This window comes from Molothrus ater, chromosome 3, assembly GCF_012460135.2.
Source record: "Molothrus ater isolate BHLD 08-10-18 breed brown headed cowbird chromosome 3, BPBGC_Mater_1.1, whole genome shotgun sequence".
In the NCBI taxonomy this organism is placed as follows: domain Eukaryota; kingdom Metazoa; phylum Chordata; class Aves; order Passeriformes; family Icteridae; genus Molothrus; species Molothrus ater.
This window is the reverse complement of record NC_050480.2, coordinates 88,463,832-88,481,763: the sequence shown is the minus strand read 5'-3', so window position 1 is coordinate 88,481,763 and position 17,932 is coordinate 88,463,832. Positions and strand designations below refer to the sequence as shown.

Genomic DNA, 17,932 nt, shown 5'->3' with positions numbered 1-17,932 from the left:
GGTTATTAAATTTAGTATTAGCAGTGTTGGCTTTTTTTTCTCTTTGTAGGCTGCTAAAGAAGAAATTGATGGACTACAAGAAGAACTAGAAGCAGTTGTGAGCCTTGGCTCTGAGCTGAGAGCTGCTTGTGGAGAGCCTGACAAACCCATTGTCAACAAGAGTATAGATGAGGTATGGGAAAAGCAGATGCTTAGGTCTGCTATGTGATAGCTTGCTCAGCTGAAATTTGTATATTCCCTATGACCCCAACACATTTTGAGAATAAAAATTTTGTGGCAAAAGTGAGACACCACTGAAGCCTTTGTGGTATTTGCCTTTTGAGTGAATAAATCTTAGATTAGAATGTACACACTATTTTATTTAATTGATTTATGGTTTAGAACTTTTGTAAAAGACAGATTTTTTAAAAAATAGTTGCTGATTAGTATTGTAGGTGACTATTTCTTGTAAAAAGTAATGCTGGAATAAATTTTGGATATGTATTCTTCATGCCAAGTGAGACATCTTAACTGAGACTATCCTGTTTGGATGTCTATAAAGTACTTTTTATTTCTCCAGTCTTCAGCACTTTATGATTCTTGTAAGGTATTTTTATTATGGTGATGCAACTCCAAATGATTTAGTAGTATTTCCTCTACTAACTTTTGGATCTCTGTTAATAAAAAATATTCAATCAGTATTGAAGTTTACAGCTTTTATAATTCAGAACCTCTACTGAATTCTGAAAGAAACTAGTTCTGCAGTGATAGGGAGGACAAGAGTGTTAATACAGAATAAATGTGAACTAGTCATGCTTAGTTTATTTGTATTATTGATCAGTGAAGTGTTAGTAAATGCACATTATATAGCAGTAAAATTCTTTTGTCTATGGGACTAAACTGTGCTTATTTGCAGCTGAATTCTGCCTGGGATGCACTAAACAAAACATGGAAAGAACGTGTGGATAAGCTTGGGGAAGCTATGCAGGCAGCTGTTCAATACCAAGATGGACTACAGGTAAGATGATGTGACATACCTAACCCAGCCTTGGGTCAATGGGATTTAATGTGATTGCAGTAAAAAGTGTCATGTGATTAGGCAGGTGCCAAGTACTGCACTCTGGTTGTAGTGACTATTTTCTTGAGTAGGCAGGGTTTTTTCTCAAGATTGGTTGGGGTTGGTTTGTTGGGATTTTTCTGCATTAAAGAGTGCATATATTGTGTTGTTTTATTCAAAATTAATGTCCCCTTGTTTGTTGATAAGAGCAGAGGTTTTTTGGCACCACACATTCATAGTAGTTCTGCTCACAGTTTCTTGTGATAGTCAAGGCAGGTTAAAGTTGTGACACATTTGGTCTGAAAGGAGCAGAGTACAGGTCTATATGCACACTTGCTGCTGTTTTCTTTGAGTCGAAGACAATTACAGCATGAATTTTATTCCACCTTATAAGTAATAATAATTATTGACATAATGTTGCTAAACCATTATTCTTAGTATAATTTATATTCCTAGTATAATTTATCCTATCACAATACTTTAGAAGATTATCCCCTTTTTAAATCTATAGGCAAATGTTCCAGCAGTTTAAAGATATCTTGTACACTGTGCTTACCAGAGCTGATGAAGTTTAAAGAAAAAGAGGGGTTATGCTTTAGATGACCTTTAAAGGTCTCTTCCAACACAACCTATCCTTTGAAACTATGATCTTTTCTCTGTATGTGCTGTTGGGATTTTTATAGTTGTTTGTTTGTTTTTTCTTGGTGGAATTACTGTCTTCCATGGTTCATTAAATCTTTAAAACTCAAATTTCACAAGACACTGAGGGCAGTTACTGCTGTATTTGGTGCAGATCAAGCAGCAGACCACTCCTGAATAATAATGCAACACACCTGTTTTGCAGTGCACCATCACTATGGATTTTTGTCTGTGTTCTCCTGTGTTCCTACTGTGCAGAGATTGATTAGACAGAATCAGCACCATTTGGTTCTATTTCCTGTAGCTGTACAAGGCACATCCTAGCATCAGAACTGGGGAGACATAATTTATTTTTTATTTTTTGTTTTTTTAAAGTCACTCTGCATTATCCTCTAGAGATTCATTGTAGCTCAGTTATGATCCTTCACTGCCTAGTATGTACCGAATAGGTAGTTCCATGTTCCTTACACAAATAGCTTGCTTCAAAAGTTTGTAATCCTCATTTAAGGTGTGTTATCTTTCCATTTTCACTCCAAACAACTGTAGAACAGAGTTTGTCTTGTGTAAAATCTGCAATTTTTATGAATCCCCTGAAAGGTAAATACAAGAAGTAGATTGCTACTCAGCATGAATAATTCTGGCAGAATCTTGCTGCTAATAGAAGTCCAGTATTGCAGAATGTGCACTCCTGTAGCTGTTACAGGGGTATTTGTTCTATTGTATTACAAAGAAACCTAGGTTTTGCTGGGAAAGTTTTTCTTTGAAAGAGAACAGCAATACTTTCTCTGGAAAAAAGAAAAGTTCTGATATGTTACTCAATACAACTTTCAAAACTAACAGCATTTCTCTGCTCACACTTAAATATCACACTGTGATTTTCAGGCGTTATTTGACTGGGTAGACATTGCTGGTGGCAAGTTAGCATCTATGTCCCCAGTTGGAACTGATCTGGAGACAGTGAAGCAGCAAACAGAGGAACTTAAGGTATGAACTAGCCATTAATTTCCTTTATATTTCCATTTGTCTGTATTTTTCGGTGTTGTGCAGTATTTTTTGAGAGTCAAATACAATTTTCATTTTCAATTTTTAGTAAAGAAGAATTTGCATGAAAATTTAAAAATATTTAATATCAAACTTTTCATTTTAAAATGCACTTAACTTGAAAAAGTATTCCAAATTTTGTCTAGGCTACATTTTATTTTTTCTGATAGCCCAAAAATAGTTGTAGTATCATTCATTCTCTTTCAAAAACGATGAAGTTATTATGTGCAGGATTCTTCTGCTATGAACTTTATGTTTTCTTGTTTCTAACATGAACAATTTCTTTGAGGCTCTGAGAGAAGGCCTCCAAAGCTTTGCTTCTGCCATTAGAGCCTTTATGTAAATGCTCACACAGATCATGACATTCCCAATATGTGAGTAAGGTGAAAATCAAAATTCCAATCTAACTTGGAAATCTGTCTGCAGGGATCTGTACTTGTGACCAAATGTACTCCTGATGTTGGGATGCTGCTATGCCATGTTTAAAAAGCAGACATATGTGAAGATCAGAGAAGGTTCTTGGTCTTGTTGCTCACTTGTAGATTTTGTTGGCTGTGGGCAGGTTGTTTTATGTATTTTATGATGTAACTTCAAATGAATTGTGACCTTACATAGTTCAGAACATATGTACACAAGATGCCTTCAGACTGTTGCACCAATTGTGTGTTAAAGAAAGTGTTCTACTAAAGAAAATTTGCTTTCACTTCCTTTCAAGAATAATTCCATTAGAAATTTATAACATTATCACCATCACAACCACAAGAGCTAGAACACAGAATCATTCTGTGATTCTATAATCATTATTTGTGTTTCATTTACTTCTTTTCTTTTTCTATTTACCATAGCAATTTAAGACAGAAGCTTATCAGCAGCAGATAGAAATGGAAAGACTGAACCATCAGGCAGAACTATTGCTAAAGAAAGCAACACAAGAGAGTGACAAGCACACTGTTCAAGACCCTCTCTCAGAGCTCAGACTATTGTGGGACAGCCTAGAAGACAAAATTATAAGTAGACAGGTAAATAAGCTTGGAGGTGGGGGCTTTATTGATGATTTTGTTTTTTGTGAAAAATTCTTTGTTATGCATAATGCTTATATTAATTTACACATTCCTTTTAGTTTGGAAGCTAAAAAACTTATATATAATAGCATTTGAATTGTACAATTAGTTTAGCTTTTAAAACTTTTTTAAACCTTCTTTTTAAATTTTCTGTCAGTAATGCTATGCTGAATGATTATTATTGCATTTTGGTTATTCAATGATGTCTTTGGTTATTCTTGATGTCTCTAGCTGTTGAAAACATGTTTATATGTGCAAAAGTAATAGTAGCTGCTGAGCTGAACAATTGAATAAAATCCCATTAACTTAATATTAAACTATTTTGGTGTTATTTCCTTAAATTATCAAGCTGAGAGATGTGAAAAGGTCCTTTGAGGTGTGCTGTTTTTTCTAAACTGAATAATTTCATGACAAAGAAAAAATTTTAAAGAGATCATGCACCAAATTGCATTTATATTGAAATTATGTTTTAAGTGATAAAAAGCTACTAATACATCTGATGAAAGAGCTTTCAATCTTAACTCTGGTCTGGTATGGCTTCTCCTGAGGCCAGGAATTTGAGCCTGGAATGCAAGGCTTTACAAGGGAATTGCTAACTCAGCTGTAGTTATAAAGCATTGCCTGTACTGGGTAACTGTTCCTCCCTGGCTTTTATTCTGTCTTATGTGTGGACTCTGCTCTGGGTTATGGTGACTAATGGTAATGTAAGACAATTCAATTGCATTGTGAAACGATTTTCTTGTTAACTTTATTTTTACTGTAGCACAAGCTGGAAGGTGCCTTGTTGGCCTTGGGGCAGTTCCAGCATGCCCTGGATGAGTTACTGGCATGGCTGACACATACAGAAGACTTGCTGAATGAACAGAAACCCGTGGGTGGAGACCCCAAGGCTATTGAAATTGAACTTGCCAAACATCATGTATGTAATTATAAACAATATTAACCAAAATGTTCTTTTGATATTTATCTTAGGGATGAGTCTTCTAGTAAAACTTCACATTTGATAAATAATTCTCTACATATACTTTCAAGATGCAGACTATAGCTGGAATGAAGGCTTAGAATAAGTAATATCTTTCCTCTTACTCCTCCACGTGCCTTCCTTTCTTGCATATGCTATGCAAGTGGCATAGGTTTTAGCCAAAAATAAACAGCTTACCCTAGACTCCACCTCTAATCACCTCTCTTTGACCTAGGGAATTCAAAACCTGAACCTCCCTGAAGCAGTAAACTCTTTGATTACTGCTGTTTAAGCCAGGCCTCACAAGCTGCATGACTCTTGCATATCTTTGGTTCTTTCTTCCCTCTTAGAAAATAGTGATTTGTTCGAATTCTGCAAAATTGTGTGTCAGTTGGGTTCAGCTAAGATGGAAAATGCTTCTTCGAAAATCTGTGCGAACTCCCATCTTTATCTCTGTGTTACTTGCAACATAGGGTTAAGGGTTTTTTGTTTGTTTGTTTGTTTTAGTATTTTTACTGATCACTGTTATTTTGAAGCCCATGGAAGAATGATTCTGCTATGCCTTTATTTTTAGAACATCTCCTAGGACTGAGAGATTTTTCCCTGCCTCAGTATGTAGTTCTGTGCTCTTCATAACAATGTGTTCTTTCTAGGCTTGAAGATTTCAATCTAACCTTATAATTCCTCTCCCTTTAAATCTGCCATTTAATTTTTGGCCTGCATATGATGTAAAAAGCGCTCAGAGTCCATTTTGGATTTTGAGAGAATTGATTGAAATTGACAGTACACAGATAATTAAAGTATTTTCATTGTCTGTGTTAATGCAGCTATGCAGCTTCTGAAAACTTTTGGATGGTCAGTTGGAACTTGAACAGAATACAGTATCTACATAGCCTATGTGACTATTGTTATAAACAGACCCTTTTAAAACAAAGTAAATAAAATTACAAAGCCAGGTTCTGCTCCATGAGCCTTTTATGTTCTTATCGAACGGAAGTGTTTCACTAGTGAAGAGCATCGAGGCATCATTTGTGTCTGTGCTGAAGGAGTTCAGCAAACACATGAATGAATCTACTTCCTTTTCATAATACAGAGTTTATAGGTTAGAAAGTTCACACAGTAGTACATCCTGTGGTAGCCTGTAAAAACATCCACCTCTTGAATAACTTTGGAAAGAATAGACCTTGTTCTTAGTGAGTCTCAGCAGGAAGGAAGGGATAAGATGCATCTGCTTCTTTGAATACCTTTTTTTACCCTGTTAGGAAAATAAAATAATCTGATTCTTAGCTTAGAAGAATTAAAGTAAATGTAATGTGTGTTTTGTATTTAAGGTCTGCTTGTGACTTGCTATTTCATATTGTGCTCCACATAGTTTATTTTTAAGTTTCTTTGTATTTAGCTTTGCATTTTTTCCATATGCTAGTACTCTGATGGGGGTGAGTTTCAGTCAGACTCCATGGAAGATAGGAATCATAAACTTGAATTTCTTAGATAGGGTTTACCATTCTCTTCCCAGCCATTTTATGTATTTCTTTTTCTGTTCTATGTTAAAGCTTTTTTTGCCCTGCTCTCCATCCTTCTCAAAACAGCATTTTTCCCCAAATGTGCCTTTTGCCTTTTATGATTTTTACTGTGGTTGGTGATAAGAGGTTTTCCAGCAGATGGAGGAGGTCTTTTGGTGTTAGTAGTACAACCATCCCCCAGCTTTTAGCACAGGTCAAGTGTCCTGGTAGCCTGAAAGGAGTGATAATGTGAAAGGAGTTGTAGCCGTGAAATGCACAAGAAGACATTGTGGCAGCTGCGTTGTTGTGTGTCTGTGCACAGCAGGCACATAGCATTCAAAGAAAAATCCTGTTAAAGGAAAGTATATAATAAATTTAAAAAGTGAAGAAATAATTATTCCCTAGCACTACTAGAAACCTTTGATAATTTCAGAAATATATGCTTTCAGAAGGAATATATTATTTTTTTCCAAGATACAAAAATAAACTTCAGTATTTTGTCAGAATGGTTGCTGTCACAATTGTTAGTGCATTTGATTGAAGAGATCTAAGAGCTTTAATTTCTGACATCTGTGCTGATGTTTAACTATTGTCTTGTCCTTGGACTACAGCTGGCTCAGTCACTGTGAGTGCCTTCATTCAGTAACTTACTGATATGACCATGCTGTGTTACAATTGTAGGTGCTACAAAATGATGTTTTCGCTCATCAGTCTACGGTGGAAGCTGTTAAAAAAGCAGGAAATGACCTGATTGAATCAAGTGCTGTTGAAGAAGCAAGTAATTTACGGAGCAAGTTGGAACTCCTGAATCAGCGCTGGCAAAACTTGTTGGAAAAAACAGAGCAAAGGAAACAGCAGCTGGATAGTGCCTTGATCCAGGTGAACAGGAAATGATCAAATATAGAGATAACTCAGAAAAAGTGTCTTTTACATGAAATACACAGATACATGTATTAGAAGTTGGCTGAAATCAAAACCATTATGCAGACGCTCCTGAATCTGGAGAAATTTTGAATCCAGCTGTATCTTCCACAGCTGGACATTGTCCCTTACAGTGCTGATTTGAGAATTCAGCTTTTGGTCTACATGTTTGTAAAGGCTGAAATTTCTGTATAGTTGTATTATTCAGGGAAAACATTGGTCTCACAGTAGTTATTTTGACTGCTTCTATGATTTCTATGGTTTTTGTCCTTTAGATTGAATTCAGCTAGTTTGTTAGTTTGCTTTTTCTTTTTTTCTTTCTTCTTCTTTAATTTACTTTGATTATTACAAATTTCTGATTATACCAATTGCCAATCTGCTTATGCATCTGAGCTGGTTATTGTAATGGAGAGCATTTAAGTTATCTCTAAAAGGATGTGGTATAATTTAGGCTCAAGGTTTCCATGGTGAAGTTGAGGATCTGCAGCAATGGCTGACAGACACTGAACGTCAGCTGTTGGCATCAAAACCTGTTGGAGGCTTACCAGAAACAGCAAGAGAGCAGCTTAATGCACATATGGTAAGTATCAGTATTAGAATGCTTTGCAAATTGCATTTCAGGACTAACTATCTTTTAAGAGTGTTTTTTATAAATACAGAGTGTGTTCTATATATCACAAGGTCTGTACAGTGTCTTAAAGAAATTTAATAGCTTTCAAAACAACACTGTTATTTACAGTGTAGTTTAGTAGCCTGTTGGGACATGCCCAAAGCTGAAGCATTATTAGTGTTGAGACAAATAAAACAACTTTTGCATCTTTACAAAAGGTGATTTTTCATGATTTCTATTCTTCTTTTCCCTTCTGACCCCATAACTAAGTTTATGATTTTTCTAAAGTTTGAAGATGAACCTAAAAATGGCCCACATTCACTAAACCTTAAGAGACTTGATCCTTTATTCTTTATTTAACCAAAGCTGACAGTAAAGTCATCCTTAGCATAGAAATAAGAGGGACTACTGGCTCATAGAGGCAGTGCTTTGATTAGAAATGGCAAGCTGACCAGGATGACTGAATTATTCCCTTTCTTTTAAGAAACATTCTGTGGATTTCTCTGCTTCCATAGAACCATAGAGTTTTTAAAAAGACACTTAAACTTGATCTCTTGCCTCTAAGGAAGGTGGCTCTTACTGCTCCATTTGTGTAAAATCGTGATGAGCTTTAGACCAGGATATAAGCCAAACCTGGTGATCTGAACCTCTGAATTCCTGGCTCAGAGGTAACAGTGATACTACTGAACTGTACTTGAACTGGAATATGCTTGACTTGACACTTCCAATTAGAATGCTGAATTGTCGTGTTAAAAATCAGATTTTTTTTTTGAATGGTGCTAAAGATCATTGGTTACCAACATGGGGCACTTTTTTCCCCCTTCCTTTTTGTCCTCAAAAATTTGCCAGTATCTATAACTGATAGGGAAAGTAATTTACAGTTTTAAAATCATATAAGACAGGAAACTAGATCCAAACACAAATATTCCTGTTCTTTTGAATCCCTATAATCCTTTTCTATTTTTCATAAAGGAAAAACAAAAAAGGGAGAAAAATAGGTGGTAGGGTTTTTTCCCCCTGTGAGAGTGGACTCATGATTCTCTGAAAGTCAGTGGTGATCTTTCCCTTTTTCATCCTGCACTTATATCAAGATGCAAAAATTTTTATGGAAGGCTTCAGAATTTTCTTTTAGTACATTCTTTGCTATGCAATTTTTCCACACTTTCAAAGGCACTTAATTAAAGGGCCCTTAGTTAAAGGGCCTTTATGTTATAGTCAGAACAAGTCTGTCTGTCCCCAGTAATATGCACTCTAGATGTAGAATCCCTCCCAACTGTACATGTACATTTTAACAGGATGTTACTGTCCTGGTAGCCATCTGCAGGCACTGACTTGCTATCAACCCTTAAAGCACAGAACTTGATTTCTTTTTGGTTAAACCTTAATGCACATGTGCAGATATGTGTTAATTCTCTCCTTTTATTTTTTTTTTCTTTTTTCTGAAATGTTGAGGCCACTTGTCATGTTGTCTGCTACATTCCAAATTCAAACTTGGCTCTAAGCAATTAGAGCCAGCTGTGTCAATTATTGATGTGAAACTGAAGGAGAAAAGTTTTACACTACATTTTGATTTGTTCCTCTTTGGAAGTAATGTTATGAACCATGTTCTTTAGTATAAGGCCTGTTTCCACAGATATGAATAAAAGATATGAATAAAAGAACCTCAGCCCTAATTGGTTTACAAATGGAGTTGAAATTGGGCTGCATTTCCAGCTAAAGCAGCTCCAGGAAAACAAAAGATATGAAGAGATTATTACAGAATACCAGTACGAAAGGGGCTTAAAAAGACACCTTTATAGCTATCCCAGTGCTGCTCAGACCATCCCTCTCCTTTTCCTAAAACAATCATTCTTTCCAGTTCCTTCCTGAAGTAGTAGGAGGAAGCAGACTAGGGGACACCACTTTCCATAGTCCTCAGAGAGAAAACAAAGAAGCTTTCTGTTGTGTCAAAATCTTAATCTCATGAATGAGCCTGCTTCTTGCTTTTCCCTCCTATGTGGTCAGGTACAGAGCCCTGTGTACAGTATCTCTTTAACCCCCCAAAAATGTCTGGTTTGGGCTCTTCTCCTGAGAATCAGAGGGAAAAGTACTTTTCTTCTTATTTGTAAACCACTTATTCCTCATCTCCTTGTGAAGATGTTCCTCATTTGTGAGTCTGCAGCAGCTTCATTGGTACATTTTGATTTGTCTGTTACCAATACTGAACGTGTCTGTTTGAGTCAGGGGGATGCATGGGAGCTCCCAGACTTTTGCCAGCTTACCAACATGATTAAAAAAGCATAATTATTAGGATAGGTTACAGGTAAAACACATTGTTACCATTATTATTACAGCTTTCTTTTAATGTCTGAAATGTCTTCAGTGCTCATGCCTGGCAAGTGAAGGAAGATACTCACAATGTACAATAAATCAGCCCTCTCAAGCTGTCCCACCCACTTTTGAAGGGTATTGGATAGGTCTGGACTTCTAGCACACTGTGTAATGCTGGCACTTTTTGTCTTTTGGCTACAGATGGACTTTAAGCCAACCAAGTTGTAGCAACTCTTCTTCAATAAGTGCACAGTATTTACTTTGCCAGTCTTTGAATCTCAGAGAAGACATTGACAGACAATACATTTCCTGAGGAACTGTGTCCCTCATTTTCTCATTTGGCTTTCTATGAATTACATGTGTTTCCTTTATTAGTCTTAATCATACCTGCTAAATGTTGGGGGAGGAATAAATATTATACAGGTTTTTATAAAGAGTATTGAATTTCTACCTTATTATTTCTGATCCTTTCTTTATTTAGGAACTTTGTGCTGCCTTTGAGGCCAAAGAAGAGACATACAAGTGTCTAATGCAGAAAGGCCAGCAGATGCTTGCAAGATGCCCAGAGTCTGCTGAAACAAATGTTGAGCAGGACATAAATAACTTAAAAGAAAAATGGGAATCTGTGCAAACAAAACTCAGTGAAAGAAAAGTAAGTGTTTTTACATAGAAATAGAAGTGTAAATCATGCATTTAAGTGTGTTAATGATCAGTGCTTTTATGGATGCATACTTGCCTGATTTTTTACATTTAAAATCAGTTGTAGAGACTGGCATAATTCAGTAATGTGCTTAGAAAGTACTGGGGAAAATAAGATTCAAGAAGTTAATTATCCATAATTGGGGAGGAGTATGGTGAGAATGGCCCAAGTCTGTTTCACAGAAATACATTAACTGATACTGTTAATGCTTATTTGGTAGGATTAGGGGTTTTATGGGTTTTATTGCAGTTATGAGTTTTTATTCAGTAATGGACTGAACAAGAGACTGAATGATCCTTCAAGTTTATCGTCTCCTCTGTACAGAATTGCTGTGTTAATTTTCCTAGATTTTAGCCTTTTTTTTTTAAATTCCCCAATGTTTGGCCTTTTGCTATTTACTTCAAGTGACTACCTTCTGTTCTAGCAGATCAATAGCATGATTTCACTCATATGCAACATACGTTTTCTTGTTATTAATTTCACGTGGCTTTCATTCCTTCACGAAATACAGTCCACTTGTTCTAACTCAATCAAACCCATGATTGCAAACAGAGAAACTCTCTGTACAGCACTGATAAGTATAAAGCACAAATATTTAACTCACAACTTAGCTGTATTTTAAAGTCATAACACTGATGTATCTTAAAGTAATAACAAAGTAAAAATGACAAACTAATTAATACCCAGTACAAGCAACTTCTTCTAGTAAGGCGTAAGGTTGAAGTGCTCAGTGAGGTCAGCAGTGTAAATGTTTGAAAATCTCTGACTGCCGTCTCATGATCAACAAAATTCTGCATCCCAAATTAGTTTCTGTTTGGGCAACCAAAATGACAATTGGACTGAATTAAAAGGAAGTGCTCTAGGAAAACTTATTCTTCATTAAGTGCAAGAGAATAAATTTGATGACCTACTTGAGGCTCTTCCAAGTGCACTACCACCTTAGATTTCTGAAATTTTACTGGTTTAGCATTGAACTTGATAAATCCAAATGTCCCATTTGGATTAAGTAGTAGGAAATATGCTTTAGTGTGGAAAAATTTATCTTGATACTAGGTGCTGTATTTTCTATTCATCTGTTATATGTAATTTTGCTCTAACTCCTGTATCCATCTCCTTGAATATGCTTGAATATAAGCTGTTATTTTAAAACTCAGAGACTTTGAATTGGAAAAGTGCTTTAAAATGCTAAAGTAAAATGGTTTACTCTGAAGTACTGAACTAAAATGGTTTCCTTGGCTGAAGCCCCCGCACACTATCAGCTGCTAATAAAGTATGACCTGTCTTTGCAGACCAAACTGGAAGAAGCCCTCAATTTAGCAATGGAGTTCCACAACTCACTTCAAGATTTCATCAACTGGCTTACTCAGGCTGAGCAGACTCTAACTGCAGCTTCTCGGCCAAGTCTTATCTTGGACACTGTCTTATTTCAAATTGATGAACACAAGGTATGTAAAGAAACAGATGTGTAATGTTTTTCTCCCACTCTGTGGAGATACTGTAACAATGTCCAAATGAATCCTATAATGCTGGCACTCAGAGAAACATTTCATTTGTTTTAAAATTGTGTTTTGTAGTCTTTCTCACTACATCATTCTTTATCAGACTGGGTTTTTTCAGTGTTTACCCAACACAGTATTCAGTAATTTTTACCCTTTTTTTCCAAGGTTTTTGCCACAGAAGTGAACTCTCATCGAGATCAGGTCATAGAGCTGGACAAAACTGGAACCCATTTGAAATATTTCAGCCAGAAACAGGACGTTGTCCTTATTAAGAATCTGCTGATCAGTGTACAGAGTCGATGGGAAAAAGTAGTCCAACGCTTAGTTGAAAGGGGAAGAGCTTTGGATGATGCAAGGAAAAGAGCCAAACAGGTAATGGGACAACAGCTGTTATAGAGCTCTTTGAACTTAGATGTAATTGCATCCAGATTCTTGAAGAATATGATGCTTTAAAACACTTACAAAGCAAGCCTGGGTTTAGTGTAACAGACAGTGTTGAGTTAGTGGAACGATTTCTGTGATTCAATCCCAGAGCACTTCATTTGGGAAGTGAAAGCATCATTTTCAACCCAAGCAGTGACTTCTGTCTGCAGTATAGGATAGTCTGAAAAAAGAAAGTTACAGTATGGATTCCAGATGTGTATTAGTGCCATCTGTCTTCAAAAAGAAGTTTCGTAATCAACCCTGTATATTTTAAAGAATGTGATGAGCCCTTTTCACTAATCTGTGGGAGTATTCCTTAGCATTTTCTTCTTGGGTCTATGTTGTGTTCTGATTATACTCAACCCTTATCACTCAGTTTCTTATGTTAGTTACTATACCAATATCTTCTGTGTGGTAAGATATCTTCATTTTTTTCCTTATAAACCCAGAGAGGTTGTTTTTTGGGGGGAGGGGGCTGTTTTCACAGTTTTCTTTATTTGGGAGGATACGTGCTTTTTTCCTTAGATACGTGTTTCCCTCACCGAGGAACATAAATTATAAGATGCAAAATGTGTGAGAAGAATCTCAGCTGTTTAAATACCAACAGGAAGTTCTAGCTCCTTTCTATTCAAGGGAACATGATCATTCAAGATTTGGTGATGTTCACAGCTAAACCATGTTCCAATATTCACCACTACCACCATTCATTCAGCTCACAGAGCAAGAAGTTCTCTGGGCAATGAATTAGCCCATAAGCCAATTGTGCTTCTTATTTTCCAGCAGTTTCTATTGTGCACTCACACATAGAGCAGTTCTGCAATGAGATGGGTTTCATCTCAATATGCATTTACAAAGCTTAATACAGTGTTATTAAGATGACAGCTGTGTGTGTGGAATGTGGAAGGAATACTGAAGGCTGTTGGTGTCAAGGCCTGATCAACAGCCCTGAACAACAGTGTCTTAGATGCCTTGAAAGGTTTCTGAACTAGTTTCTTGCGCTTCCATGTGTAGGCAGCCCAGGCAAGAAGAATTTTCAAGAGAGAGAGAAATAACCAGCTTAAAAAAATCAAAACCCAAATGGATGACACTTTATGAAAGCTGTTTGAATTTTTACTTTTCCCCTGCTTCCTTCCCTGAAGTGCTCTTTTCTTTGAAACAGGAAGGAAGATCAAAAATCTGTTCCTTGCTCATCAAGATACCATTTGATATAATGAGAGTTTTTAAGAGTGTTACAGGCAACATCTTGGGCAGTCATCTAGACAGAAGTTGTCCCCAGTGATTTCCTGCCTTGGTCCCATATAAGCAATAGCTAAGCCCTGTTCTTTCTGTATTTACTATCCATTAATAAACCTGTAGAAATCTAAATGACCAACACATCTGACAGATACATGTGACGTGTGCACATCATGCACATTAAAGGTTGTTAACTCACTTGGTAAAGGGAGACTACTATACACTGGGCACATGGATAGACCAGTTTTGTTTAAGAGACCAGGGAGAAAAAAACCATCAAATTTTGTCAAAGTTTGCCAGTCTTGGTTGGGGTTTAATGCTTTTGGACTGTTTTATGAACCATGGAATTTCAAAGTCCATGCACATCCTTCTTTCCTTTAGTTCCATGAAGCCTGGCATAAACTTATGGAATGGCTGGAAGAATCAGAGAAATCTCTGGATGCAGATCTTGAAATTGCAAATGACCCTGACAAAATAAAGATGCAGCTTGCACAGCATAAGGTGAGTCATGACACACAAAATGCCCAGTGAAATAATGTAGGTAAGTCTCTTGGCCTTGCACTGTTCAGTCATCAAAGAAAGTACATTTGTGGCCTCACTACAATGGAATGTTTATTCACATCAAGTTTAATGATGGTGTTTTAACAGGGTGTGAATGAAAAGAACTTTTCAAAGTACCTGATATGTAGGGGAATGGTTAAAAATGAAGAGGAAAGAATAATACAGCACCATGGAAACTTTAAAAAGTAGATTAATACCATTTCAGAATAGAGATCTCTGAAGAGGCTTTTCTTTCTTAAGTTCTTAAACCAAACATTTACTGTCCACTTACTTAGGCTGAGGTTTTTCTTTTAATACTTCAGGACAACTTCAAAAGTGAAAAATAATGTTATTCAAGTATTTTGATTGCTTTTTATGTTAAGTGGAAATATTAATGAAATACCCTAGAAAACACCGTGATAGTATTAGAGCAAATACTGCCTCCATCTTTCTCTTTACTGGATTCAAAATTCTGAAACCATCTTTTCAGAAATTCAGCTGTAAATATGTAAAAATCTCTCTCATTCATTTGGCTCTTCAAACTTGTAATGATAATGTAAAGCTCTGTAATTCCATCAGACACAGCAAAAGCAAAGACAGAAGTAGTCTTTACTTCATTTTGACTGACTTCTTTAAAATGCCTAGAATAATATATTATTGAAGATCAAGTGGATGAGAGGTAGAATCTTCAGAGATATTAAGACTTCTCTTGGGACAGTTTCATTAAACACTAGAATCATTTAGTTTTCTACATTTTGGCATATATTTACTTTTTATGTCAGTTTTATTGTTCTCCATTTACTTATCTTTTTTAATATTTCACAATATCCTGAGGGGTTTTCATATCTAATTTTTTCTTTTCACTGTAGCTTCTGGTGATTGCCCTTACCTCTGACAAATTTTGTCATGTATAATAATGACTACATCAGTCTGCTTTATTTTTTTATCATCTCTCAGGTTGCATGATGTGTTGTTTATCAGCCAGGAAACCATTCTCCTTTAATATAGTGAGAGCTGGCAGTTGGTCAAGCAAAAATAATTTTACCTGTGTCTGCTGTTAAAAACCTTTAGATAAAACCTACATTCTGTTATGCCAACTCTGCAATTTCACTTTGTTTTGGAATCGCTGCTGTTGCCAGAATTTGAAGTCAGTGATCTGAACTGGCAGGGCGGGATCTTGCTGTTATCATAGTCTGAGTCTTGCTAATCTTCTAATCCTTTCACTCCTCTCTTTTCTTTACATATTCAAATTCCTCAAAGTATGGTCAGCACTGTGACTTTGCTTTGAGGTTTTCAGGATTCTCCACCTGTATCCTCATCCCATCTTCAGAAATGTTAAACCTGAGAAACTTGATATGTGCTTTATACCTACAGCAGTACATTTTATGAGACCAAACTTCCTCAAATGGACTGGCAGACTCATCACTTCTGTCACTGATATCTTTTCTTCAGCTTCTTTCGTGTAAAAAGCCTGCAGAGCATTACAGCTTGAGTTGCTTGAATCTCTTTAAGGAATGGGATGAAACTGGTACAGGCACATAAGGGTTGAAACTGGTGATCTGGAGAAAAAAGATGAATGTGTGAGAGAGAGGGAGTTTGGTGAACTTTGTGACTTTAAACTTCAAACACCACCCTCTGAAGAAATCAACTCAATTGTTTTTTAATGAGTTGTCAAACCTCCCAACACTGCAACGTCCTTCCTTGTATTTTGAGTCTTTTCCTTCCACTCCCACATATACTCTGTGTCTGTCTTTGTCTTTTCTGTCCAGCCTTGAAGGTTTCCTTGCTCCATTTAGTTAAGGATTTTGCTATCCCATCTGAATGTGTGCTGTAAGCAATAATTTGGACTCGCTCTCTGCCAGTCATTACTGCCAAAAAAAAAAGTCCCTGAAAAAGAAAAGCCAAGATAATATGTTTTCTCTCTCACTCATATCTAGCATGTTGCCAGGGACTTTTGGGGGTTATTCATGGTCTGTGTATTGGAATTTTCTTCTCATTTTTAGGAGTCAGGAATGGAAAAATCCGCACTAGGTCACCCAATCCATTCCTGTGCTAATATTGAGTGTTCTTACAGAACATTTCTATGATTCTGGCTAATTTTATCTGTATGTGCCCATCTTCCTTAGAAGAAAGGTATCTAGCTGAACAAAAATCTCAGTAATTAACTTACCTATCTGTTCCTGGCAGCTTAAACCAAAATCTCCTCTCAGTTATACCTGAAGTCAAATGAAAGTAGATATGATTTAGTCTCAGGGAATGAACTAACTGCAGCCCTTTGCCATCTTTAAACCTGTTTTTCCTGTGTGATCTTTCTGTGGCAGCAATTTAATTGTGTTTCCTTGTGCAAACCTAGTAACATTATGTAGTGTTAAGTAGTTAACAAAACCCATCAAATAAAAGAAGCATAGACATATTGTTTGTATTGAAGCAACTAATAAAAAAACTGGATATTTTGAAAATTGTAGTTATTTTTACTGTAGTCCTAGCTTGATAATTATGTTTTTTCTTAAAGTTTTTTTTCTTGTTTTATATGAGGAAAAGGAAAAAAATAGTAAGGAAATGCTAAATTACGAAACATATGTTGCTTCTTTGGTAACAAAAAAACCTGAAAATATTTGATGCTGTATATAAGGGTTTTCTAAATCAAACTTGGGGTTTATTTTTTTCCAACTGATTCTCTGCTAGCACTTCATGTAGGTGTGAAATAAAACATTTCAAGCATTGCTGCAATTTAAAAGCTGCCTTGTTGGGCTGGTGCTATCTTTTGCCCTTGTTCCTTTATTTAATTATTTACTCTGTCAGTCAGTTAATTCCTGTGTGGTAGCAGATGAACTGTGTTTCTTGTGCTCTTCTGTGTATGTGAAAAGCTTCCAGAGGATCTGTGCAAAAGGAGCTGGCAGAGCTAGTGGGCACACTCTGTCACTGTTGTCCAGAGTTCTGGGGCACAAAAACCTGCTTATGATTTTTACTTCTAGCGCAGATTGAGTTATTTGGATGTTTCCTAAGTGCTGCTTCTGCTCAGAGGTTTCCCAGCTTGGCCATGTTGAGCTAAACCAGAATAACCTTTGTAGCTCTTGGGGAGCTCTACAAGTGGCTTGAAATCTTTGTAAGAATGTAGTACAAAGAATGCTCAGTTAATGGCTCCCAAAGTAGCAGTTCTTTCACATCCTTCTGACTGCTAGGCTGAAATTTGGGAATATTACAGTAGGACAGGAATAATTTTCCTCACTGAAAGAGGAATTTTCCCAAAGTTGTTCCAGTAAGCAGAGAGCTACATTTCCAGAGAAGGACAAAAAGCAGGGGTCTCCTAGTGCCAAGCCCCAGGTGCACTGTGGCACTAGCATAGAAATTTTACAGTAAGTTTAAATTATTCTTGCAGCAACATTTACAATTTATGCTGCAAATAGTATGTTAAAAACTAATTAACTATGGCCTGTAAGCAGTTAATGATAAATG

The 17,932-nt window shown here is 36.3% G+C and overlaps 1 protein-coding gene across 8 annotated transcripts in view; it reads left to right on the top strand.

The window, feature by feature from the left end:
* Nucleotides 1–17,932, top strand: part of DST (dystonin) — a 294,261-nt gene that overhangs the window by 251,370 nt on the left and 24,959 nt on the right. For all 8 annotated transcript variants that reach the window (XM_036379370.2, XM_036379365.2, XM_036379364.2 and 5 more), the window contains 11 exons: nucleotides 50–172; nucleotides 896–997; nucleotides 2,558–2,659; nucleotides 3,562–3,735; nucleotides 4,541–4,696; nucleotides 6,922–7,119; nucleotides 7,613–7,741; nucleotides 10,563–10,733; nucleotides 12,071–12,226; nucleotides 12,446–12,652; nucleotides 14,318–14,437. In XM_036379370.2, coding sequence (XP_036235263.1) covers nucleotides 50–172; nucleotides 896–997; nucleotides 2,558–2,659; nucleotides 3,562–3,735; nucleotides 4,541–4,696; nucleotides 6,922–7,119; nucleotides 7,613–7,741; nucleotides 10,563–10,733; nucleotides 12,071–12,226; nucleotides 12,446–12,652; nucleotides 14,318–14,437 — 1,638 coding nt within the window. The remainder of the gene's footprint in view (nucleotides 1–49; nucleotides 173–895; nucleotides 998–2,557; nucleotides 2,660–3,561; nucleotides 3,736–4,540; nucleotides 4,697–6,921; nucleotides 7,120–7,612; nucleotides 7,742–10,562; nucleotides 10,734–12,070; nucleotides 12,227–12,445; nucleotides 12,653–14,317; nucleotides 14,438–17,932) is intronic.